At 40.5% G+C, this 27,228-nt stretch overlaps 1 protein-coding gene across 3 annotated transcripts in view; it reads left to right on the top strand.

The window, feature by feature from the left end:
- FGGY (FGGY carbohydrate kinase domain containing) overlaps window positions 1-27,228 on the top strand; it is a 141,824-nt gene that overhangs the window by 57,090 nt on the left and 57,506 nt on the right. For all 3 annotated transcript variants that reach the window (XR_014617394.1, XR_014617395.1, XM_084266369.1), the window contains 2 exons: window positions 10,066-10,194; window positions 14,957-15,060. Coding sequence is in view for 1 of the 3 variants with exons in the window: in XM_084266369.1 (XP_084122495.1) it covers window positions 10,066-10,194; window positions 14,957-15,060 (233 nt within the window). In the remaining 2 variants the exon portion in view is untranslated. The remainder of the gene's footprint in view (window positions 1-10,065; window positions 10,195-14,956; window positions 15,061-27,228) is intronic.

Below are 27,228 nucleotides of genomic sequence, written 5' to 3'. Positions count from 1 at the left end.
AAATAATGATTTTATTTTATTTTTTTTTTATTGAATGGTAATATTTCATGCCAGGTCTTTTTTGGGTTGAATATGGAGTGTTTGCCTGAGAGGCCACAGCAGGTACTGCAGAATAGCTTTTATTGTTCTTGTAGATCATGTATTGAAGGTTAAAAAGCTTATCTTTTGTAAAGGGGCGTTTGTCACCACCTTTCATCTGTGATGGGGTAGCACACTGATTTTAATGATGTATTTTTTTGAAAAGCAAGCTTTATACTTAGAAGCACAGTCTTCCAACGTGAGAAGGATTTCATAAACCCCTTTACCAACTTCTACTGACTAGGAATTTACAGCCACATCCTCAAAAGTGAATAAATACACATCTCATATGTATGGGATCTTTCTGAACATCTGAGGCAAAACTAGGAAAAAGCATTTGGATTGTTTAAATATCACAAGTTTTGTGGAGATTCAGTGCTTGCCTTGAATTCTGAGCACTTGAAATTAATATTCTAATGGAAATAACTCTGGCGTGGACAGTTTGTGGTTTCAACGGGTAAGAGTTTTGTAGACAAGCACCATCAACACTCCTGTTCACAAAATGATAAAGGCTTTCTTAAAATTACTTGGACTTTTTCCTTTAAACTTTCATATGACTGGTAGTAGGAGCTCAGAGTGTCTTAAGCCCTTGTCATTCTGTTTTGTAACTCTCAAACTGTAGCTTTCCTTACTCCGCTTTGGCATAAGCCTGGCAGGATTCTTTTGTGTTTGATTTTGACTTTGCAGGTAATGGTGTTGTGAGGAAGAACACCTTATGGTCTTTATACATCTCTCTGCTTATATCCCACTCTGGACCTTTTTACCCTCTCATCTATCTTAGCCACCTTCCAAAAGGATGCCTCCCATTTCCACAAATTGCCTCAGTACATCTCAAGTAGAATATTTCTTCTGATTTTTTAAAGGTTTTTTTTTTTTTTTTTTTCAATTAATAAGGGTTCAACATGATTCTGAAGTGTGTTTCTGGTTAGTGGTTTTTACTCCCATCCATCGGTACCTCAGTGTCACCCTCCCTGTGCCAGCATTCTGTTGGAGTGTGCAGCCCTGGCACTTTGCAATCTGTAGTCTGTAACCCCTCCCTTAATTTCAGAACTTTGGGGACTGAAAGCTTGATGTTTTCATGTAACTGGGCCCTTATATGTATCATTTTTGAGTGTCCTGAAAGGAAGGATCTGTAGAATTTTAAGACTGGATGTTCTTTTCTGATGTTCTGTCATTTGCAGTATGTACTCATACCATACATGATTTGGGACTTTGACGGGATAGCTGTGACTCTTGATTGGTACCTGCTGTCATTCTTACCAGGCACAAGCTTTGTGGTGTGCTGGGTTTCAAATGTAGGTGCAGCCCTATGTTCCTTTAGGCATTGAAAGAAGTGACAAAACAGCAAGCTGTTTACTCAAGGACATGTTACTACATGAGTGGTTATATTCTTGCATCTGCCAGGGTCTATTTCCACATGCAAAACTCAGGAAGATAATGGAAAACTAATGAAGGTAATGGTATTGTATACCTCACTTGTTACACTTAAATAGAGTCTGCTTAGGTTTTGTATTTTGCCAGAAGTAGTGTGTTTTCATACTTGGAAGTTCTTCACATTTATTTACATTCAGGCTGAAAACAGGAGATTCAGTCCAGGGTGGGAGAATACAGTCAGTGTTAACTTATGCTGCAGCAGCTGTGATGGGAGTGGTCAAGCTATTAGTTCGGCCAGATTTCTATCTCTTCCAAGGCCAGATGCTCTGGAGTATATGAGGGATTTCCTTGAAGACTGAGAGAAAGGGATGATGATTTTTTGTTGTTTTTTTTCAGGTCAGCTTGCAGCTGCCAGTTCTTCATAAAGCTTGATTGTAAGAACGAGCTTTAAACACCATACTTTGCAAATCCTAGAGAATAACAAGTAAAAGGATTAATTATGTGGTCCCTTTATCTGTCTTTCTGTAGTCTTTTGCTATCCCAAATAAATTACAACACGTTACAGCTTCAAACAAAATTAAAAGGATGAAATCAGAGGATATTTACACTTACATGATGTCAAAATCCATGGAATTTACAACTGAAGAGTGTTCCAAATATGCTAGGATTTTTCTGGCTTCCTGTCATTTCAGTCTGTCCAAGAGCTGTAGCAACTGTAAAGGAGCTGAAACTGGCACAGTGCAAAGAGGTTTTAGGGTGGCTCCTTCCTCAAGGCTTGAGGCATTATTTCATAACACATGATTCAGCACTAAGGACTTAGATTTTTTTTTTTCTCAGAAAAGCTACACATTTGTATGATTTCTGGTTTATTTTATGCTTTTTTCCATCTTGAGATTACTGAGTCACTTGAGTGGTTGAGGTTAGAAGGGACCTCTGGAAATTAGCTACTCCAGCTCCCCCAGCTCAGAGCAGGGTTATGTACAGCAGGTTGTCAAGGTGAGTTTTGAGTATATCCAAGGAAGGACATTCCAAAGTCTGCCTGGGCAACCTGTTCCAGTGTCTTGACCACCTTTCCCCAGTAAAATATGTATTTCTTTTGTTTAAATGTGGTTTCCTGTAGTTCAGTTTGTGCATGTTGCCACGTGTTCTTTCACTGGGTGCACTGAGAAGAGTCTTGCTCCATCACCTTTACTCCTTCCCATCGGGTATTTATATATGCATTGATAAGATCCACACCTCCATCCCACATCCAAGCCTTCTCTTTGCTGGCTTAAAGTCTCAAGTCCTACAGTCATGATGCCTCTGTCATTTTTGGGATCCTCTGGACTTGCTCCAGTATGTCCATGTTTCTCCTGTACTGGGGACCCTAGTATAAAACACAAGGCTCCAGAGCAGGCAGCGAGGAGCACCTCCCTTGCCTGTCAGTGGCACTCCTCCTAATGCAACCCTCTTGGCCGCCAGTGCTGCCAGGACGCGTCACTGGCTTGTGTTCAGTGTGGTGTCCACCCAACCTCATGGTCCTTTTCTGCCAAGCCGCTTAGCAGACAGTCAGCCCATCCTGGTGCATGGGGTCCTTCCATCTTACATGCAGAACTTTGCTTTTCCCTTTCTTGAGTTTCACAAGTGTCCTGTCGGCCAATTTCTCCAGCCTGAGTTATTCTTCCGCTTTCCAATAAGTGTTCTTTGATAGGCTGGGCTCAACTTGGGTAGCTCAGGTTTCTTCACAATGTTTCCTGGGTGACATTTTCCATTCCTCTTCCGCAGTAAGGAGAGGAACCATCGTTCACCCTGCTTATCAGCAGGCTGAGTCCTGCTGGCAGATGGCACCTTTCTCCCTCCTCTCTGTTTTGAGACATGAGGAGTACTGTGTGCTGTTCTTTCATCCTCAGGTTCCACCATAGCCTGGACAACTAATGCTAAAAGCTCGGAGCTTTCAAAAAATAACAAAAGATTTTTCCACTGTCCACTTGTAGAGTTCTGGTGTCAGGCTCTGTCTGCCTGGGGAATTGTATTTTCTTCTACTCTGGCAACACCATGGACTTGTGAATGTTCTTTTTCTAGTGTGAAAAGTAGGTGCTTTTTCTTTGAATTTCTGTTTTTGAAAGTAAGGAGAAGCTTTGAGCAGACTTTGAGCCTGCTGTGATTGTTTAATATTTAAATTTCTCAAATTTCTTTTCTTTTTCATACAGTTCTAAAAAAAGAAAAGAAAATAAAGTATTTCTCAGAATAGTTCTGGGTCATTTCTTCTTTTTACCCAACTCTTCCTCTGCCTGCTCCTGATTTGTTCTTCCTCTTTTTTTTTTCTGGGTGGTTTTTTTTTTCTGCTTAAGCCTCGTGCTGAGATAGCTTTTAAAACAGTGATGTCTGCTTTATGAGTCAGGACTCACAAAACCAGAAGGACTATTTAAAACAATTTGCTGACTTTTTTCAAGTCAGAAGCTGTTGGATTCCCTAAAATTAATGTTTAAGTAGTTTTAAGTGTATCTTAGAACCAATCTTGATTTTATAAGTTCCTGTGATGAGCAACCCACTTCAGCTTCCAGGTTGTTGTTTGTTAGTTGCTGTCGTTTCACAAAAATAAAAAATTAACTAAAGAATGTGCTTTATATTTCATCTGAACTTTAAATTCCTCCTCCTGTCTGGCAGACTGTAGGGACATGTCTGACCTGCACAGACTGAAATTTTCTACGTTTAAGGAAAACACAGAGCTGCTTAAGGTTTTTTACCCAAAACTCTTAGGTTAATTGTCATACCTCTCAATCCTTGTAATTGCTCTCCTGACTCATTTCTAAACTCATTTGTGTCTTCTCAGTACGGGTATTAGAACTGGATACTGTGTGAATGTGGTGGGAAATAAGATTGTGCAGGTATCAGAAGCTTAGCTGAAAGATTCACAAGTGTCCTTTGAGTAACCGATGGGGTTAGTTTTGGTTTGTCACTTCTTTCAGTTTTGAGAAAGGGGTAATTGTTTCTTCAGAGAGGAGTTGCTAGCATGTGCATTCTTAAAAACATCCAGGAATAAAAAACATTCTTAAGTAATAATCTGTAATTAATACAAGCTAAGTAGCCTGTAGAGCCAAGCTGAAGTCTGATTGCTTGCAACTCTGCAAGTATAGCAATAGTCATGCCACCTACATTGATGATCTTTGTGTTTAGCCCGGGGGGGATATTGTACTGTGAAGTGCAGGAAATCTAAATTATCTGCCTATTAAAACCATTGTTTGCAAGCAAAAATGTGAGATCAGGTAGGTGAGTTTGGATGCATGTACATTACATCTAGACACTTGGCATCCAAATGTATGTGCTATATGGTCACACACGTGTCAGCACGGTGAGTCGTGAGCCATACATTACGAGAGGTTTTCGTTCCACGCTCTGTCACTCAAATCTAGTAATGAAGACTCAGTCACACTGGTCAGTGTACACACCTAATGGCCCAATGATGCAGAATGGGTTTTTGTTTTTTTCCCTTGACCTTTAACTGGGAAAGCTTATCATTTATACTTGAAGTAGCTCTCTCTGATCTGGGCAAGAAGGCAGCAATCTTTGTTGAAGCAGGCACCTATGGTCTGCAGACCAATTTACTTTCCAGTTTAATGAATCAGGATCTGCATGCACATAGGGGGGTTTTGTTTTTGTTTTTTTTTGCTTTTGCCAGTATTTAGCAACCTAATATGTCTGCCTTAAGTAATTACATGCTAGGTAGTTGAGATGTAGTTCAGCCAAAGGCATAGCTCGATGGGACAGCGGGATGGAAAGGACCCAAATTAGATTTGCTTCAAGCTACTGTGGCAGCTCCCATGGACAGAGATGAATTTTGATGACTTTGTGATTTTGTTCAACCAACTAATTTTCTCACTTTTAAATAAGCCAGTCTATAATATCACAATTCGTTTTGGTTTTCCTGAATTAAAATTCTGAAGTTTTTAACTGCCAACTAGGAAATTTTATGGAGGGTATTTCCATGTTTAAAAGGCCCCAAATCTAACACTGTTTAACCACCATGCATTCAGTCCTAAGAAAAAAATGTTGTTATAATTGTATAGTGCAAATTGTTACCCTGTTTCCTTCTGATCTTAGTGCTATTTTTGCTAATCAGCTGGGTTAAATGTAGTAGAGCAATCAGCTGTACATATCTAAGTTAAATGCCAGTATTGTATGTCATTGGGAGGGGTATGTGGTAAGGTATGTGAGATAGGGTTGGGACAATGTATCAGAAGAGTTACATTATTTATTCCAATTCCTTGTATGTCCCAGACTTCTGGCATAGTGTGGATTATTGTAAAAGACACAAATTGTCTTTACAGATTGTCTGTAAGCTTTGTAATGAGCAAGGCACTGAGTGGGAAAATCCCTTATGTTGCTTATTATTAGATCCATTTGAATAGATGGTCCTTCTTTTCCTAAGATCCTCTTTTCTTTGGTGCTTATTTGGCACCATTCTGTTTACCAAGCTAACTTCTTCAATGCATGTTATATATGTTATATATGTCACTTATTTAATAGGATATCTGGCTTTTATGTTGTCTCTTAAATAAAAAAGCATTTAGATTGTCCAGTTTGGGGGAGGCTATAAAATGGGGACAGGATGTACTCATTTGGTTGTATTGCTTTCTGAGGCTGCTGGGATTTCAGCAAGGGATTGACATATCCAAGTTCAATTTGCTTATGTCAAGTTAGCAAAGAAAAAGGACATCTCCTTTTGATTTTCTCCCCTTTGTATTTTTATGCACTTGCAGAGCCAGATAAAAGTGCAGATGAAATTCAGCCACGTTTTGCATGATAGATGAAAAGCTGTTCAGTGAGTATGTCATAGTTGAGTCAGCTGGGCCCCCTGCTGCACTATGCTTTTGTTGTTTTTAAGAAGGTCTACTCCTAAAGTACTTAGTTCTGTTAAATATTAGTAAGCCTGTACAGTGAATTTTGATTACTGAAGTTGACTGAAGATGTATTGTCTGCCCTCTGTGTTGCGTCTGGTAAATAAGTGGTTGCTGTGGTAACCGCCTAAAAAGGTAGAGGGTCCTTGGTACCACATAAATTTGTTAAACAAAACCCGATCATAGCAAATTCTAACATTAGTCTTCGAAGAAGCATAAAAGAGGAGGAAGAGATTCAGACAGCTTTTTCCTTTTGTAAACTCACTGCTTTATAGGGGAAAAAATAGCTAGAAATAGTCCGTCTCGTCCGAAATGAAAAGGTTGTGGATTAAAGCATTGCATTAGTGAAACAGCTGTATGAATGTGAAACAGAAAGTTCTCCAGCTTCAGCCATTATGGGTTTGTTTGGTTAGGTCTAATTTTGGAAGTCATTATAGCAAAGGTAAATGACTTGCACAGGAGACTACTGTAAACAAAGGACTCGATACATTTACTTTGGCAGGAGCCCTGCAAAGAGTCGGTCCTTTCACTGCCTCTTTTATGCAGCCTTCGGTAATACTCCCGCTGCCTGCCTCTGTGTGCAGACAGCTCTCATTTCCCTTCCTCCCTCCCTGACAGCCTCTTTCCCTGGCAGGTAGGATTTAAGGGCGGCAGCACCTGCTGTTGAATGCTGCTGTGTAGCTGTAGAGTACCTTGATTTTTAGAGTAGCTGTCCTTTGACTTTTAAAGCTGCTGAGTTTTGCCCATGTAAGAATCTGTTCGCTGTCTCCCAGTCTAGGGCAGCAGTACAATGTGTTTCAGATGTTCTATCTTTAAATTGCAGTCCTTCCTTGGTGCCTGTTTGTGGTTTGTATTTTATCCTTTAATAGATTTATACCTACAGAATCTAAGCATATCGATGCTTAGCTGAGTTTTCCAGTTTTCTGTTGAAGAGTAAACCATGAGAATTCCAATTCCCTTTCCATGTAGTTCAGTCAAAGCTCTGCCTGTTCCACACCTACTTCCTCACGCTTGTCTGGTGAGGAGGCACCTTCCACAAGGACAGAGTGAGTGCCCATGCAGAGCCTGCCTCTCCCATTTTCCACAGCGCCTCATGAACATACCGTATGGGTGTAGCAGAGCTTTCATTGACTTCTGAAGCTGGGAGGAGGAAGTAGAGGGGCAGAGAACATCCCTTCCTTGCACTTTTTCTACACTTGCTGTTGGGTGAATTAGGAGACTCCTCCTTCACAAGCTATCTCACGGGTGACTTCTGTCTGCTGTCACTTCCAGACCTGTCAGGAAGTGATTTCAGCCACGGAATAATGTTCAGGTTTTACTTTACAAAACAGATGGGGTGTACTCTCCTGTTAATTATTATTTTTTTTTTTATTATAAGATTATTATGCTGCATGTTCAAATCACACGAAAACCATCCCTGCACATTCTTTCACACTTTATGCCAATGTGGGATAGCATTGATATATAACTAGAACCAAAGTAATGTAGAAGAGAGGATTATCTTTATTTCTGAAATTGCTCCCTTAGTGCTCATTAACTACAAATGCAGTAATTGGGAAGCTGGTAGGAAGATTATTTTTGTCTAATAGTAGTCCTGATCTCTAAAATGAAGTTTAACCACTTAATAATTAGACACTAAAATGTGTATGACCAGTCTGGCTGATACAAACAAGCCAACCATGGAACTGAGTGCCTGGAAAGAGGTTTTATTTCAGATTAATTTAATCTCACGCTTTATATACAAGATAGTTGTATGCTTTCAGGTCAGGCGATTTGATTCTGAAGAAAAAAGATGTGGTTTTAGCTGCATGAACTTTTTTGAACTTCCTTCCACCTGCAGGGTCTTTAAATGTCAGGATAAGCAGACAACTTTGTTTTTCTGGTGTTATTCTCCCATGTCTTAAAAAAACAGAAAGGTAATACAAAAGTTCTCTTTAAAGAGAAACATCCTGATCTCCAACTCATTGGGGAAAAAATGCAAAAGCTCTTTGCCTCTTGAAACAGCTAGCACAATATTTTCACTTTACACTAATGATGAGTAAAATGTAGACTTTTTCCCCTCTGAGGAGATAGTTTAATGTCATAATTTCCTTCTGCATAATCTATATGGGGAGGTTTGGTTACTGCCCCCTATACCTGTATATAAACACAAAATGAAGTGTAGAAGTTTGGGTTCTACATACTTGTTTTAATTTTCCAGTGTGAGATTCAGTCTGGTGTTTCTGTGGCAGTGGTGTAGCTCTCAGCAGAGTAGAAAGTCTGGGGGAAATGCATGCAGAGAAAGTGTGTGCTGTCTAATCCCAAAGTGCTCCCTGCACCACACCTGTCAGGAGTGGGCACCTTCCTTAACGTGAAGAACCAACATCGTTTAGAGCGAAGACAGTGTGATGTGTAAAATTGAATACCCTTTTCCACCTGTGAATTTACTATCATCATAATCTTCTTTTTGTCTAACATAAAGATAGTACAATTGCATTTCTAGACTGTGCTCATGGGCATGCACAATACTTTATAATATTCTGTTCCCCTTAACCTCTGTTGTGGAGGATGTTTTACTTCCTTTCTACACATCAGAGCATGCTTTAGATATAACATTTGCAATAGCATTGACTGTGAAGATAGGCTTGTTTTATGTTAAAAATGAGTTTTGTCAGCTCTGCCCTGAAGATATGTGGAAGTCAAAAGACACTACAGATAGGTGCTAAAAGCCACGGTATATGGGAGCTCCCATTGTGCCTTTCACTGCCCCTCTCCCACCAAACCTTTAGCTCACTGGGGAAGCGGGTGCACTTCCAGGAGCTGTTGGTCTCATGGCTTTGGCTGGGGTTATCCTCAGCAGCCAGAGGGATGGCTGCTGAGGGGGGGGATGTCCTTAAATTCTGAAAGCTTAATGAGTCTAGATTTGTTCTTCTAAGCTCTGAGCAATCTCCATGGCTGTGATTTACTTACTGAAACAATCTCTTTCCGCAAGAGAAAACTTAATGTGCATTATAGCAGCAGAGACAAATGCAGACAGGACCTGCCACCAGGCTCCCTGGTGACAGGACTGAGAAGGAAGGGTTGCACTGCTTGTCTTCGGGGTGACATTAATCTTCATCCTTTGTAAGGCCAGTAAGGACTCAAAAGGAGATCGTTTCAGTCTGTGAGGAAATACAGCTGCAATAGGAGGAATTTGCAGCTTAAGCCAGTCTCTTTTTCAGAGTTCCTGTTGCCATAGCTGCCCTATTCCTAGTAGAAATTGCTGGAAAGGGTGGAAATGGAAAAAAAACAATTGGCCCCTGCCTTGTGCAACAGGTGCAGTGTTCAGTTGTGAGCATGGGCTGAGCTGAAGCGCGTTCACACGCAGGGAATGGCTGCAGGCAGCCTCGGCAGTAACTACCGCCAGAACTTGGGATTTCTGCATAAGTATTTCCCTATCTCTTGGAAAGTTGCCAAGCAGAATTTAATTGCTTGTGGGGAAATCTTTTCTCTGTGGCTAAATAGGACATTGAATACTTTTGAACTTTTAAATTGCTGTGGGACAGCCTGCTTTAGCATGGTTGTATTTAATATATATAAAGATAATGAAAGACAGTTCTTCATCAGATAGAGTTCTTTGATGCTCTTTGTTGTTGTTGTTGTTTTATATATACCACACTAACTTGAGGGAGAGGAAAGGAGTTCTTGTAATAACATACACATTTGTTTTTCTGTTTAGTAAATTGACAGGTGTTTGGTTTTTCTTGTGTCTGCCCAGGAAACCACGTCTTGTCTCCTGGAGAGTCTGTTGGAAAAGGTCTGACGCCAGAAGCTGCAAAAGATCTCGGTCTCCCTGAAGGGATTGCAGTAGCAGCATCTCTCATTGATGCACATGCTGGAGGACTAGGTACTCACTCATGCATTTACTGTTCTTGGAAACAGGAGTGTGTTGAATTAATTTTAGAAAGCCATTTTTCTCACAGCCTTCTATGTATCCAGCAATTTGCTCTTACGAAATAGCATAACTCAAGTAAAAGAACCCTCACGATAACTGTTAATACCAGTATCTGTTTAGAGAAGGGGGCTGTCACTGTTTGTTTATTTTCAGCTGGATTTCTGAAATGTTTGTTAATTTCTCCTAGTTCCACTTTGAAATCCTGAACCGAAACACCATTGCATGTCAATGTGCTGAGAGTTTGTGTCTTCTGTTGCTCAAAACTTTGAGGATAGGCAAGAAAAAAAAATAACATTCTAAGGGAGAAGTGCTGTGTCTGAAGCTTGTTCACAGTTAATCTTTCTTTTTGGTTTCGAAGCCATTTGTGCTTTGTTTAAATAATGAAATAGAGACTTTTTCACATACAATTATGCTAGCACAATGTGGGATATATACCATAAAACATTGGTATTGGTCTTGAGGGTTTGAATATGTAAATACTGTGTGTCTAAACTAGCAAACAAGAGTGGAGAGAGAACTGGCTACTGCCTCAGGCCTGATGCTTAGATTACTTTTTTCTTTTCCAGCCCAGTATTGATGTGTGCCCAGTTTCAACTCTATTGAAATACATTTGGTGAGGCTCAACAGCTTCCTTTTCTTGCCATGCTGTTTGTCCTTATCTAAACAAAGTCAATAACAAAGTGATTCAATTTAACTTTTTCAGCAGGAAAGTGAGGGGTTTTTTTTAGTTTGATAGTTCAGAAAAAAGTCTTGACCTGAGAAAGTTTCAGTGTTACTGAAATAGTACTGTTCAATGGAAATCTATTGCTCATCAGAGTATTTTTCTCTAGATCTAAATGGAATATAATTAGCTACTAAAGTACTGGTTTTGTTTCAATTATTTTCTGGTGTTTTAAATCTTATTTGTTCTTCTAGAAGTTATGGCCTGGAACTTTAAAAATGTTTAAATCCATTTACTTGGCTTCTGATAACTGTTTCTGATGAGATTAAGTGGACATGCAGATTTTTTTTTTCTTACTGCCTCAAAAGTATTAGCTACAGGTTCAGCTGCAAAAAGGTAGACTGAGTTTTAGTGTAGTGGTTGTAGATGTGTTCCTCCTGTCTGTTTGTGTCAATTAGCAGCCTAATCGCATAAAAATGTGTTTAAAACTGTGCCCTGGCGAGTTTGTGTTCTTGTAAAGGATGTAATAATGCTGACCTGAAATAATGAACTTACTGAAAAACTGGACTGTCTCAGAGCACGTGAAGATGACAGTGGAGAGTCCTCATTTAATTGGCATCATTATGTGAATGCTGGATTCAGAGCACAAGTTTGCCCAGTGCATTTCATGTGCTGAAATCAATGAATTGAATTCCAAGAAGAATGGAGAGCAACTGTCTGTTCATTTGCTATAGAGTTGTGTAAAGAAACTCTAACATTAGAAATATGTAGCTGCTGGAATCCAGCAGAGTAAGACTTCATTGGATAGAGACAGTCTGCTTATGCTAGTCCTGTTTATCAGAATATGTTTTCCCAGATGGCACCACAAACACTAGCAGGCTACTGAAATCACTGCCAGGAGGAAAAAAAATGTATAGGTTGTTGTTGGAGAGGGAAGAGTTGGTGACAGGATGGGGGAACTGGCATGCTAATCACACACTGACTGAGCTGAGTCTGGGAAAAGAGGAAGATTTAAGATGGAAGTCTTCCTTCTTGCATCTGGGAAGGGTAATAAATAGGTGGGGGAACTAGTAGAAAAGAAAGTAAAATGTAAAACATTTGGATAGCAAAAGGGACAGCAGGAGAGTGTGAATGCATGCAAAGAGAATGAATAGCAAGGCTACATCTCAGATACTGAATAGCTCTCCTTCATCCATAGCTGTTAATAGCAAGAACCTTGATCTTTTTCAAGTCTAATTTAATCTACAGATTAAATACAGAGCTGAAAATCCTGAAGGGAAAACAGAAAAGCAAAGGGAGAACACAGTAGAACTAGGAAATAAAACTGCTCTGGTTAGATGTGCACTAAAGCATACTAATCTTTTAATAATGATAAAAGGAGCACAGATGAAGAAAGAGAAGAGATATTTAAAAGTGAATCAAAAAGTGAGGACATTGGAAATAAGTAACTCTTGATGTAAAATTTTTGTTTTGAACAGGCCCTGATGTGTGCTTCAGTGCTTTGTCATCTGTATTGAAATATTGAGGTTTACAGTTTGTTCGAAGGATATGACTTGCATATTAGTAAGAATCAGATTAGTCTGTGGGACAACAACATCTAGTGGGTGTCATTGTTCTTATTCCTGAACACGTTCTGCTGGTCATTTTAAAATTGTCTGTAACGAGAGAGTGGTGAAAAGGGCTCTTTTGTATCCTGCAGGCTAACCCAGAATGGCACGATGGACATCCTGTTTTCAGTGGTCATAATTTAGACACACTGTTCACATCTGCTTTTGGCTGGGTCCAAAGTGTGTTTCTGCTGGTCAGGTTCCTGAAGTTTGTGAAAGCTTCCAAGTTTTGAGTAAAATAAAGAATTATTTAATATGTATGTTTGTGGAGGCCACTTATGACTCCTGAAGTGGCCCATCTGATACCTATTACAGGAAAGTAAAAATCTAAAAGCTGAGTAGTTATGTCTTACATCTTGATGCACTGTACCAATTTAAGAGCCTACAGATAAAAATATGACTATGGAAGGCCAGTCTTTTGGGACTGGGCTCAGAAAAATGTTTACATTGTGCATTTTATAAAAGAAATCAGCGTTGTTTCATCAACAGTAGGTAACTTATTGAACAGTATTGAGAATACCTTGTCGCTGTGGAAGGGATCCAAAAGTACACATGCCAAAAGTTGCAACTTTTCTAAAATCTCTCCTTGGCTTTGTGTGATGTGCAGACTACTTGTGCTCAGGCTCTCTTGAGAATCTTCAAAAGATGTCGAATTTGCCTCAGACTGAAAAATTCCAATGAAGATAAAGGTGAAAGTGACTTATAACAGCAATTACATTATTTTTAGTGAACACAGTATTTAAGCTTTCATTGTTACAAGAATATTCCAGACTTATTTGCTGTCTGGCTTCAACTTATCAAAAATAGGAAGATTCTAGACACTAGTAAAGCCACTGACAAAATCCCACTGATTTCAGAAAGGCACAGAATGCATATTTTGCAGAAGGTGTGTTTTCTTAGTGATTAAAAAATACCTAAACACGAGGCTCTCCGTTCTTGTACTGCTTATGAAAATACATTTGCTGAAAGTTCAGTTTAAGAGAAGCGTCTCTGAAGTGTGATCAAGTTTTTAACTCCTTTAAGAAATTCTAATACAGTGTTGCCCAGTACAGGAAACTGCTTTTTTAGACAACCCTATCCAAAATTCTTAAAACGAGCTCATGCATGTCTGTGTTTAAGCAGAGGAAAACAAAACATATGAGGTAGAAGCCATACTTTCAGCTTTGTCTTACAAATAAAGTCTGTATGACAGTTATTCTAGTACATTGTTACAAGCCAGCTAGGATAAAGGATAAGTTTCTGAAGACTGTAAAATTTTACCCCTTGATTGGCTGATTGTTTGGCTAAGTTCCAACCATGATAATACCACGATAGCCATGGCAGTCACGATATATGAACTCCAACAGGCCAGTTGGATACCAGAATCTTGCAATGGTGACCTAGACAAGAAGCTGTTAATGGAATGTAGCATACTAACCAGCAGTAACACTTGGTGTCTTTCAAAGTGTCCAGCCAATGCTTGCATGATCCTGCTACACTGTGGAAAAAGATATATGCATTTTTATAGGTTTTTTTAGCAGGATTGGCCAACTGGTCACCAAACTGTGGGTTGCAGATGCAATGCAGAGTCTGGTGACTAGTTTGCCAGTTGAAAAATAATGCCTAAGAGAAGAAAAAGGTGAACAAAAGAATATTACTTGTTGGGTGGCTGCATTTTGCTGGGTGCAGCACAACAGGGTGCAAGAATGCAGCTTAGGAGAGGAGACAGGAGTTCCACTTCAGCCTCCCCTTATGTCAGTTAAGCGGGACGTGATGCATGCTGGAGCTTGGCTGTAGGTCTGTCCCATTCCATACACGAGCTCCTGGCTCCTCTCTGACATCTCCTGGGTATGTGTTTCTGCTGCAGGCTGAGTGCTTGCTGAGTTTGTCCTCTATCCTGTCTTGTCCTGCATGCAGAAGCTCCTCAGAGCCAGGCACAGTTCCTGTAAGGGAAGGAATAATCTGCCTTTAGATGGTTCTGTCTGACATGGACAGAACAGCAGCTGTCAAGACAACAAAACTGGCAGCCTTCCAGTCTCCTGCCAAGTTACTCCTTTCTCCAACTCATCCCCTGACAAAACACATCATGCACTATGTGCATGATAAACTGTGAACAAATAAACATATCTGCAGTCTACCCTACTGCCTTGCACAACGGGGCAGGCTTTAGTTCTGCACCTTACTGTACTACCTAAAAGAGCAAAGGTCAGGTTATAGTCAAAATAACTTAAAAATGACCATGATAAACACAAAAGAAGGAAGCAATCTTCTTGTGTCCTCATATATCTGGAATTAAAAATACATTTTAATCTGAGTTGATAAAATAATGTTTTTATTGCCTAAGTAGACTTTTTGCGATTTGTGGCAGCGGTGTGAGATACTCAGCAGTTATTTGTATGTGGAAAAGCTCTGTTTTGTGAGGGTTGGCTTGCTCTTTTATAATAGAATTTTAATTTTACTTTAATAGGAGTAATTGGAGCAGATGTGAAAGGACATAACCTACCATGTGAGAACCAGCCAATTACATCCCGAGTTGCTATGATCTGTGGAACATCTTCATGCCACATGGGGGTAGGTTGTATGTGTAGTCCTAATTTGTACAGGATATACTAATAATGGTTTTGAAGGGAAAAATGGCCTTTGTCCTTCTCACCCTTTTCCTTGATTTTTTTCTGGTAACTCTATCTTTACCTTTGGATATTAATTATATATTACCATGCATTTGCTATTAGGCAAGAACTTTAATAGTAGTAGAAATCAATACTGAAAAATGACATGGAAAGTAAAAACCATGATGCTGGAGTGGCTTAAAGAGCAGCCTGAAATCTGAGCCAAAGACCCTGAGCTTGAGTTATCCGTGACAAGCCTGTCACTAATGTGTTGCAGGAGTGTCTTTGGAGAAGGAGTGCATGTCTTCAGTCACAGCCCTTCTCCCCCACCTCTTCACTTAATCAGTATCAATCTTCTACCTCTGAAGTTGCTATGATATATAGAATTATGATACGTATCATGACTAAAAAGAAAGGAAAACCCCAATAAGCCGTTTTCACTTTGCTAATTTTTCTCAGTGAATTAATACAAAAGCTTTTTCAGAGATTGCAATTAAAATTTAGTGTCTGATTTTGAAATTTATACCTTTTTAAAATGTATGAGTCTGAAAGCATTCCATTTAGATAAGTACCCTTTTCTGCCACGTTTTTTATTTAAAACTCATTTTGGTCTTAAATTTAGACTGATTATAACTTGGATTTTTCCAAAATGAGCAAATGGCAATAGAAGTGCTATCGGTGTTAGAGAGGAATAACATGCTTTATGGAGAGAGCTCCAGGAGAGAAAAAGCAAGCAAGCTGATAATAAAATGTCAGGCTTAACAGTAAGTTAAGTTGTCGTGGTAGTAACAGCATGAATACATGGTGATCTTGAGCATGAATAAGTGGTGATCTTGTCGCATAGATTGTAGTTCAGCAAACCATTTGAGCACATGATTGAATTTAAAGATGTGAATAATCCCAGTATTGTGAAGCAGAGCATTTAACAAAAGCTTAAATCCTGTAGACCAGCTGGAATATGTTTGGATTCCTTCCTAAACAAGAGTTTGAAACCTCAGACTCCACTACTCTTAGCTTACTTTATCTCTGAAAAATGACATGGCTATCTCTGTCTATCACCGGGCAGGTAGGGCACACTGGAAATACTGGCTCTGAGAGAAGACACCCTCTGAACCTGCCACTACTTTTAATTATGTCCTCCTCTTTTTTTTTTTTTTTTTTTTTTTTGCAAGGAGGTTTCTGCCCTTTTCAGAAGAAGCTTTTTGTGTGAACTCTTCCTAACCTGTTTCATTTAGCTGAGTGAGTTTAAATTCTTAAATGAATTGGGCTAATAGGGACATAGTACTGGACCAAAATGAGCTGAGGTGCTCACAGACGGTTTCCCCAGGAGGTCTAAGGGCAATGTTGAGGAGCTGGAAATGGGCCAGTTGGCTTTAACTTATTCCTTCAGTATAACTAGCCCTGGAGGAGGACCTGTGTGTGGTTATTTATTAATTTTTAATATATGTATATTGATGATTTCAAACAGAGAACCCAGTTCACACCTGTAGTTTGCTTTTCTTCCGAAACAAGAGCTGGTATATCAGTATGACAACTTTCATGGCACTTTTTATGTGCATGCTCCACGACCATGAGAGTTGTGGCTGCGTTAAATATGCTAATGTAACAAAAGTGATAAAGTCCATGTTGATGCTAATCAATGTCTGTTATTAAAGTAACACCAAAGTCATACACAAACTGTGCACCACAGACAAGGTAGAAGCTTTAAAGTCTCTTAATTACTTGCATGCAAACTTGGGAATAGATGCTTTTGCCGTTTTTTGAGAGATTTAAGTAGATTTTTATTTAAATCTAACTACTCAGCATTTTATAATCATTTCTTTAACTGGCTTCCTTCACTTGGCTGCTCAGAGGTATAACAATCTCTAGCCAGCAGACAATAAGAAAACTCTAAGCTTCTCTGGATTTAATCTGCAAAAGGACTTTGGTTTTACTGTTCTTTTATCTATTACCTGCATAGTCTGCATGCAGCGAGTGTGGAGCACACAGAGCAGTTGTATTTGTGTTTTAATGAGACCTGTATGCAGCTGCATTTGGCTGAAATTAGCTGTTCCTTTTTTTAATTAGGGCTATAAAATGAAAGTATATTATACTTGTGTTTTGATAGAAATATATATTTTCTCTCTCCGTGTGCACCAAGGGACCCTCAGGGCTACAGAGATTAATCATCGAGTTTAATTTAATGCAGTGGGAGAGAGACCTGTGTGGTCAGGCGGGCATTAAAAAGTGCCTTTGATCTGCCTCAGGTGCACTGAGCCCCAGTGAGCCAGCAACAATAATACCTTTGTGAGATGATCAGAGACGAGAGAGGGAGAAAATGGCCTGTGTGGAAACTCAAGGCCGTCCTTTGTTGTGGTTCTGGCAAAGGAAAGAGCCAACTGTCAGGAGAAATTCAGAAAACAGAAAGCAGGGTGAAAGTACAGTTGGATTTCTTTCAAGGGATCGTAACAGGAAACTGTTCAGAGTCATCTACTACGCCTTTCTTTTCCCCCCTTCCTTCGTTTTTTGTGAGGGCAGAGGTACTACTGTTGGGGTGTGTGTGTGTTGGTACAGTATTTCCATTCTCTAGACCAAATAACTCTATGAGTCACCAAAGCAGGTACTGCTTGAACACAGCATTTACTTTAAACTTCAAGAGAAACTTCTCCATGACCCACTTTTCATTACCTCAAGGACTCTGGAGATCTGGAACAAAAGACTTGGCTAATCATGCCTTTGATATTTTAGAAAGTACAAATGTGGAACCTAATTTTACTCATGGCTATAATAGTTGTGGTAGAACTACCATTTTTAGGTGAGGATGTGCTTTTGGAATTAACTACTGACAGTTTGGGGTAATCAGACACACACAAAACATTCTGTGTTTCTGTTGAGATACTTGAATAGCTCACAAAAGCAGCAAGAAGCATCTTGTAATTAGGTTACTGATCCAAGTCCAGGTCTGAGTTGGTAGTTGCTGAAAGCCACTGCCACCTCAGGGCTCATCCATTATCCATGAGGAAAAAGGAAAGAAAAGATGAGTTTCTGAATATTTTTGAACACTTACTCATTTTACATGATTCTCTGCTGCCTCCTTTGCCTGAGCAGAACTCATCAGCAGAATTTACATCTAGAACAGCAAATAATCCGTCCTTTTACTTGTGAAGGATTGTCCCTTAGTTCAGGGCTGGGATTCATTTGCTGCAGCTTTGATCTCAGTGCAGCATAGGTATTGCTTTCATGTGAGGGATGCAGAGTGGCTGGCTTTTCTGAGTGGGCTGCTGCACGTCATCATGCTTTGTAAAGAGGGTGTCTAAGCTCCATCAGCCACGTTAGGTTCTAGAGCTTCTAGGAGACTTTGCTTTTGTAGGCATGGTGACCACACAAAACGTGAGAGTGGTTTTGCACAGTAAAATAGCAGCAAGTTTGAGGCATTGAAATAGGAGCTTGCATGTTATTCCTAACTAGCAGTTTGCATGGGTCTAGCAGACATGCCCCAACTTCTGGGAATAAGGTAATTGGTTTCCCGAAAAGCCTGTCCCTCTGCCAGTGTCTTACGGGTTTTATGGGATATTTTAAAAGTTTCAAAAATCCTTTGTTTTCTACTGAAACCTTTATGTGATCAGAGGGATTTCAGGTACAGATGTCTGTATTGTCTTGTCCCAGAACTGAACACAGACCATGCTTGCCTTTTTGCATGAGTTAACCACTGAGTTAACTCTCAGGTGCCAGTTAGCAAACAGCAGAACGGTACTATGAACAAGCAGCGTGACAGGGAACCTGTACACAGAAACTTCCTTTGTATTCCTTGGAACAAATGATCTAAGCAGTACAGCTGCTTCTTCCTGGCAGATAAACCTTGTGGTTTCCCATACCTGATACCAGCATAGAACTTTTCTTGAGGGCACTAAATTCCCATAATGATTTTTTTTCCCCTCAAAGTAAAATGTTTTATTAGACTGTAAGGTTTTTGCCAACTAGAGTATGTATTTGAGTAGATTTAGGCAACACCTAGCAGACTGGGACCAGACCAGGACTGGGTTTTGGTAGCCAGAAGTTGTGAAAGGAATTTTAATTTAAATGTTAAACTGAAATAAATGATCATTCTGGAGTGGGAAAACTGAGAGTGCTGAGCATTATGGAGTCACTGAGGCCTGTTCCCCCAGACTGGGACTTCTGTGGAGGATAAGGAGGAGTGCATGCAGACCTGCAGGAGTCAGAAATACTGAAGCCCAATCTAGGAGAGAGCTGGGATCTTCTTTTGGAACACCCCATGTTCTCTTTTGTTGTCTGCAGTATCGGATCCTTGCTAACCTTACATGTGTACAGGATGCATGCTCTTTATGTGTATTGAGTAAAATAGCCCTGTTCATGAAATGTGTATTAGCTCTCATTTCTGCCTGTTTTGTGGTGAATTAGGCTCACTTAGAGGTCAGTGTTCTCCTGTGCACTTGTCCCAGGACAGTTGTTCCATTATGAAAATATTTGTCATTCTTGCTCTAACACCTTTTTGGATTCATAGCTGAAGGAGGTATCCAGGGCAGCTTCTAATGGGAACATTTTCTGGCCCAATTTCAGCTTACTGAGGCAGGGGTGGTTGAATTTGCTGGCATTTTGAGTCCCAAATGCACAAGGTTTGTGTTCCTTCCTACTCGGAGTCTCTGAAATTTTTTTTTCTGTCTTTGATGACATGGTCTGTGTGCTTGCTCAGTCATTCCTTCTTCATCAGCTCTCTGTACTCAAAACTTCTTTTCTTGGGATTGTCAGGGTATCTTTTCACATTTAGATGGAGTCTCTTCCTTTGCATCTGTTTTTCTTAGTCGAGACTCTTGTCATTGGAACCGACTCACCTGGCCTGGTGTGCAGTTCTTTTTTCCTCAGGTACTACTGTGCTTGTGGTTTGAAGTTAAAATTGGAGAGGCACAAGGAATTTACCTCCTGTCTTTTCAGATTTACTTCTTGATCTAAAAGACAGAGCTTGGGCAACCACATGAACTGCAAAATGGGCAGATTGTTTTGCTGCCCTGGTGTTTACTATGGCTTATTTCAGGAAGAATATCCCATCCTCTCTCACCAAGCCTGGCTGGTATTTGCCTGTTTTCTGCTAAAGGAACTTCAACCCAATTTGCTTATTCTAAATTTGTTCATTTGATTCTTGTGATGACTGGCAAACACAATAGAGCTTCTTTGCTCCACAATATCCGCCCAAGCTGCCAGCTTTGTTCACACAAATAGAGTGTAAAGCACGTTTCCACCCCCAAAGCATGCACTGTACGTGTCCTTTGCAGTACATCCTGGAGTGGAGGCTGCAGAGACATGCTGGCTCAAAGTGTTCTCATAGCCTGATCTCTGTAATCTCGGTGGGAGCCAGACCAGCAAGTGGATTCAGTATATTTTGGCTCTGATACGATAGTCTCCTCTTCAGAACATGCCACGTTGTTAAAGCAGTCATCTCTTGAGTAATTACTACACAGGGACTTCTCAGCTGCTTGAAATCGTCTGTGATGAGAAGAAAACTTGCAGGGACTAAATAGGCTGGTGCTTGCTTTGCCAGCTATATTTAATCTAGTGGGGTGGCACTAAGCAACGTGTTTTTGGAGAGTGAGTCGGAGGACTGCGTGCAGCACTTCAGCCTCACACTCCTCAGCCACTGCTGCACACGCATCCCTGTCGTGAAACGTGCAGTCTCCGAGGGGACGGGGCCAGGAGCCCAGGGCATGGTGTCTGAGTGCCAACTGGCTGTGACCCAGGGTTTAGCAAAGGCAGCAATCTGTCCTTCTCCTGACCAGGGGAAAGGGGCTGGGTTTGGGAGGGTCAGGCAAGCGGGGAGAAGGGGGAGGAATGAAGTAGGAAAATAAATCAAACCAAAATCAAACCTATCGAAGCCTGGGCAGCCTAGATGAGGTTTTGAAATGTTCTGTGAGAGCTTTATGGAATTGGTAAGCGCCCATCCTCTTGGTTTTTTAATATTCTTCTCTTTTTGTAAGGCCTGCTCTGCACATGAGTCACAGAGCTAGTGTCTTTCAAATGGGAGAAATAAATTAGTATCGCAGGAACCTCTCCCTTGCTCTGTCCTCATTCAGTTCAATTCTGCTGGCTTATATATTGCATTTGGCAGCAGGCACAGTGCTGACTTCCCAGCTAATGAAGATGTTTCACAGTCAGGGAGGGCTGCATGAAATGAAAACCACATTTACTTCACGACTGTTGTTACAGGTTGCCTGTCCTTAGTTTACACAGATTTAGCCTTCAGAGGGAAAGGTCACAGAGCCCATTTAGGTGCCTTTTCAGCCTGTGGCCTTAGATGGGTTACACAGCCATAAAATTTCTTCTTCTACGTGTCCCTCAAAGAAGTCCTCCACACCCTTTTTTAATGAGACTGTCTTGTTCCATGTCCTAGCATCCTTGGTTTGAAAGAGAAACAAACAAAGCTGTAACATCCTCTTTGCTGGCATTAATTTGACATTGTATGCTTTGTTTGTGGCCTTTTGTTTTTAAAAGGCAAGAACTAAAATATTTCTGCTAGCAGGGTATATAAAAGATTGTTGCTTTTCTGACCTCCTTATTATATTAATAAAAGCTAGGAAGACTTCAGTAGTGGTGGGAGATCATGTGCAGGCAGCCTCCAAAACCCAAAGCACTTACTTGCAGAACTAGTAAACCACAAAGCTTAAGATCTTGAAATGTAAATAGGAAGTTGGAGAGTTTACTTTAGAGCCAGCAGTGGTGAGTCTGTATAATCTTTATTTCTGCTTGCCTCCCAGCCTTTCCTAAAGCCTGGCAGAGATGAAAGGGAGGCTTTCTCAGTAAATGAGTTATTAAAAGTTTCTATTATGAGCAAGATTCCTTTGTTCCTGGTCTGACATAGTTCAGAGCTCAGGTATGCCTTGGTGACTGGGAGAATGAGGCGTTCCTATTTAGTATGTGCCTATCAGAGACATCCAAGTTGGGCACCCCAGTGCTTTACTGGTAACCAGCCTGTTAGTGGGAATGTAGCTGAGAGCAGCGCCATCTCTGCTGTACGTAAACTGGGTAACACACAGCAAATTGCATACTCAACTCTCATTCCTATTGTGAGCAGGTCATTTGAGCTCAAAGACTCAGAAAATAGATGTGCCCAGAGTGAAGGCTTTGAAAGCTACTCTTGGATACTCTGTGAAGGCAGGAGGTATTCTCGAGGCGTCTCACTGACACGGGTGAAAACGCTTGCTGTGAAACTTCCAACAGACGTGGTGGTTTCCATGCTGCGGTTAACTGCAAACTCCCCTGTGTGACACACAGCCATGTATTAAGGTGTCAGATTTATAACACAAAGCTTTTCTGCAGAGTCTTCTTTCTCTCCGGTGGTCTTGCGGTTCTTTGCAGCAGCGCATGACTGAAGTAAGAGAATAGGACCTGTTATTTCGGTTTTGTTAGGTGGGAAACTGATGCACTTCATAGTTTAGTAAGGTTTTAATTGCAACGTCTTACTTTTAGAAACTTCCTCTGTCCACTGCTTTGGGACATCTTGACTTTGCCTTGTGTGTTGCGAAGCTCTTCTGCGTTCTGAAATGACAGCATTTGCACAGTACAGACAATAGTATGTCACACAGTATGATAAACACTGTAAACCAGAGATCTGTGTGCTTCCTTCCTTTGATTTGATATTCTTTTTGATGTAAGCACAGTGGATGTAAAGGCTTATGTTGGGCTTCTTCCAGGTCTGACAGCTAGTAGGACTCCTGTCCTGTTCCTCACTCCTTTTCCCATGTTTTGCCTTAGAGTGAACAAGAGAGACCGAGCTGCTTACATATTTATATTGACACTAGTAAGATTGATCTGGCCTGACTGCCAGAAATATTGGGCTGCCTAATTTGACCCTTTCTATTTAAAGCACTGTGGGACTGAAGGTTACCTGTTAGTAGATGTGGCTCTAGAAGATAGCACCTTGCCTTTTCATTTCCTAACTATATCAGTTGTGTATTTTAATAGGATTTGGGGGATCCTGTTTCTTCCATTGGTGGAAGCGGGTTGTATTCTGGATTCTGTAGCTAGGAAGGTTATTAAATTGCCTTCCTTCACTGACATTCAGATAGCATAGCATCACTGTGCTGTAGGGGACAGGATAAGACAACTTAATTTTGATTCATTCTATATTATTCTTGATTTGGTTCAGAAAAGTCCAGCAGCAGCAGCAGTGGCCCTTCACTGTCACACAAGATTTTTGCCTTTTTTGTATTCTTCAAAGGGATGCTAGCAGATTGGACCAGTAAAACACTCTCATCAATGCTGCAAACAAACCATTTCTGATGGGTCTCCTCTAGACCCAGAAGAATGTATTAGCCCAAAGCCTTGAACAAACCCAAGGTCTTCCTGAAGTGTTCTGTTCCAAGATGGGCTGGGTAAGGGGTTTCTCTCAGATCACAATCGTAGTTATGTGAAACAAATGGTCTTTCCAGTCCCCTTGCTTATCATGCTTTTGTGAATTTATTATGGTTCCTGCTTATTCATGTGTGTCTAGATCTCACAGTGAACAAAAAGGACTAATCTTTGTGCTCCTTTTCTTACAAGAATGTAGCTGAACTGTAGAAGAATAGCTGAGATACAAATTAAATGAGATGTGATAAGGGATGTCCTTGATCATAAAATACCGTATTGAATGAAAAACACTGTAGTAGTTTCCTCTTAGTTAAAATCTTTGAAGTAGCCAGATTTGCAATGAGCAGTGTCGTATTTAGTGTCAAAATCCCAGATTCTGTTTACTGTTGCTGGTTTGCTGTATGATTGTGTCACATTGTTGCCTTTCCTTTGTTTGCTCACTTGTAGTAGGAGCATGAAACTGAAGCTGTGCAGACAGAGGTCTTGCTAATGAAAGGTGTAGTATGTGAGTGCTGGGTATTCAGGGCTTTGTAGTGATGCAGATGCAGTGGTATTTCCAAGTAATTTTTTACTTTTCTTAACAGAAACAGATCCCCTGGGTTTGCCCCCAGGTAAACTTCTTCAGTATTTGGGCAGTAGGGCAGTAAGGCATTTTTCTCCTCTTCAAGTTGTATTCAGCCTCTCGTGAAGCCTCTCTTCATCTAAGTTTCCATTGCAGATCCAACTGTGGGTTGGGCAATATATTAGATGGGGCAAGGTTTATTAGCAAGAAAGTAAATCTCTTCCCATCTAATCATTCTGGAAGCAAAACGAGGAGAAGCATTAGCTGCTGTTTTTCTCCCAGTGTCAACTGGGAATCACAGTTTATTCTGAGTTCATTGTTTATAACTGTGGGTGAAGGCCTGAGGTCCTCTCTCAGTGTTTACTCTGTCTTTGGGAGTTTGTCTCAGTAAGTAAGGGCTGAATAAACACCAAGTAAGGTTCTCAGAATGTACCCATTTAGTTATTCTAATGTTTAAGAATACATTTTAAATTGTATGGGATAGCATGTCCCCTGTAATGTAAATCTCCTTCCAGTAACTCAGGGGTATCACAAGAGAAGATTTATTTTACCTGTAAGAATGAATCTATTGTTGGTAGTGGCCTTCACTGATGTAGAAGGAATACTTACCTAATGGGGAAAGAGGAAACCAAACCTCTAAAATGAATAAAAAGGGTCTTAAGGTAAATGGGAAGGGCTTCCAGAGTACGTAAATAGACTAGTCTTCATTTGATAAGATTTTGGGGTTTGTTGGTATTTCCTGTTCACTGCAGTGAGAACTGCAGGTTTTGAAGAATAATCCTCCCCCGTGAATCATAAGGTTAGGAATAATACCTACGTGTGAGAAACCCAAGGGTTTCCTGTTTAAAAGCCACATCTGAGATTTCTTTCCCACCCTTGCCTTGAATTTCTGTCACATCAGCTACTAAACTCCAAGTTCTTCAATGAACCAGCCATCAGATAGGACGAGTTGACTGAAGTGGGGTTACCAAGACCTGGACTGCGTGGCATGCCTGTTCGAGATCACGATGACATCACTGTGTGAGAGATGACAAGGATCTTAAGATACAATCTCCAGGAAAGGGTGTGAGACAGGATAGCTCTTGTCTTCTTACAGTTGACAGTTCTGCCATCTTTGGGTAAAGGTCAGCAACCCCTTATGGGAGAGCTTCTATTGTGCAAGCCCAGCACATCACCCTGCTGTCTTCTAGCCTTGGAGACAATGACTGGTCCTGCCTTGAACTGCACAGAGTTTGGCTGGGATGCTTGGTGGGGTTTTCTTAAGTATCATTTGGAGGTGGAGTTGTTTTCTTACCTGGTGGATGAGATGCAACATTCACCAGTGTGGGTGACATGGCTGCTCCCATGCACAGTTCTGAACCTTTCAGGTTGAGATGAGCTGGTATCTGAGGTGTGTTTAGGAGCCAGAACACAAGTGGAAGGGCTGTGAGCTAAAGGAATAATAATTCCAAGATCACTGAAAAAACTCCAGTGTTCTTGTAACAGACTTGGACTGATCTACAAGTCAGCTTTACAGTAAATGTCCTTTCTAACACACAAATGGAGATTTTTACTGTAAGGCTGCTGATGTTCCTGAAAAATATGTTTTGTTTGCAGTCTCAGATGGTGACTTTTGGAAACTGCGTCTCTTGTGTTGGTTGGAAGAAAGAACAGAATTGTGCTTGAACTTCAGCTCACTGGAGGCTAGGGGGACATTTTGGGGAAGAATTGTTGCCTGTTTACCCAGTTCATGTGCTCTTCCCAAAGCCATCTGCTACTGGCCACTGTTAACAACAGGTTAGTGGGCTGTATGGTCAGACTTTTGGATTTATTTATTTTTTTAAACCTTGAGAAGAGTTAGTTCATCTTGTGTTGAGCTTTCAGGAATTACATTTACCATAGCAGCACATCGTAGTGTTACACTGTGCATACTTAAAATGGCCTGCAGTTAGTTTTCTGTGCTGGAAGATTTATAATCTTCACATAAACTGGCTTTTTGTGACAGTGAGTATCTATCACTGGAAGAGAAATAAAAATAAATGGGTGGCATAAATTGTTCTAGCGCGTTTGAGGCCCTGTATCCCCAGTGAGCTATTGTTATGAGAGGCACAGAAGTAACTGCTGTGAGTCATAGAGCAGCATTGCTTTAGAAGGCTACATAATAGCATTTCAGCAGAGGACACAAGTGGAAGCTATCATGTAACCAGACAACCTTCCAGTCCATTTATCAAAACACTTGTAGTTCCCATTTCAAGGAAGGCGACACGGTAAATGTGAGGGGGGGGGGGGAAAGGTTAATCTGTATATCTGTATCCAGACATTTAACTAAATAAAACAATAAAATAAATCAATCCAGAACTGTTAGTGCTTAGGTGCTTAGCAAAAAGCTTCTGAATCCATCACAAATGTGAGCCTTTTTCTTTTTTCCTGTTTTGGATCTTGAAAACAATTTAATGGATTAAAGGGGATTTTTTGCCAATTTATGTAAGAAACCTTGACCTTTGGGAATACAAAAAAAAAAAAAAAGGATAATATGCTACTATATGCCTGTTGTATACTTTCCCAAGCCAAAACATAAAATATGCTTAGTGTTAATGCATACTGATAAAAGGCAGAAGTAAAGCTATGTGAACGTTCAAGCTTGGAACAGTCAAAATTCGTCTAAATTAAAGGGTTTGTTTCAAAGCTGAGCATCCAGTCAGGGTCCCTGATAAGACATTTGAAGTTCTTGCATTTCTAATCCAGGCAGATGGAAACCCTGAATGAGTCTGGAATGATTACCCATTAATTCATTCTTATTTAACTTCTTCCAGAGCAGAAACTCTCAAGTTGTCCCAGGCTGAGTTCCAAGTTTGCTTCCTGGAATAAACACAGGAGGTTAACTTTACACCCAAGGAACAAAAATCTTACAGGCATGCAAATTTTCTGCTGAGGACACCAGCATTGTTTTTCTCTGTCTGAGGATAGCAAACCCAGGGGCAGCTCTAGAGGTGGATGCTGTACTTAGACTTCTCTCTGCTCCCATTGTGATCTCCTGGACACCTGTGTCTTTTATGAGTCTGGATGACCTGAGTGTTACCTGAAACTACGCTCTAGACCCCCCTGACACTGTACCGATACAGAAGATCTTTGGTCCACTTGCTCCAGCAACTCTCAGGGCATTTCTAAGTTCTTGGGTCCAGTGTCTCAACCATCTGACAGTACACAGAGCCGTAGAATAGTTTGGTTCCTCATAAAACTTCAAAACAACGT

Source organism: Gallinula chloropus (genome assembly GCF_964237585.1).
Source record: "Gallinula chloropus genome assembly, chromosome: 6".
Classification (NCBI taxonomy): Eukaryota; Metazoa; Chordata; class Aves; order Gruiformes; family Rallidae; genus Gallinula; species Gallinula chloropus.
Note: the sequence above shows the minus strand (reverse complement) of the source record. Positions and strands in the feature narration are given on the sequence as shown.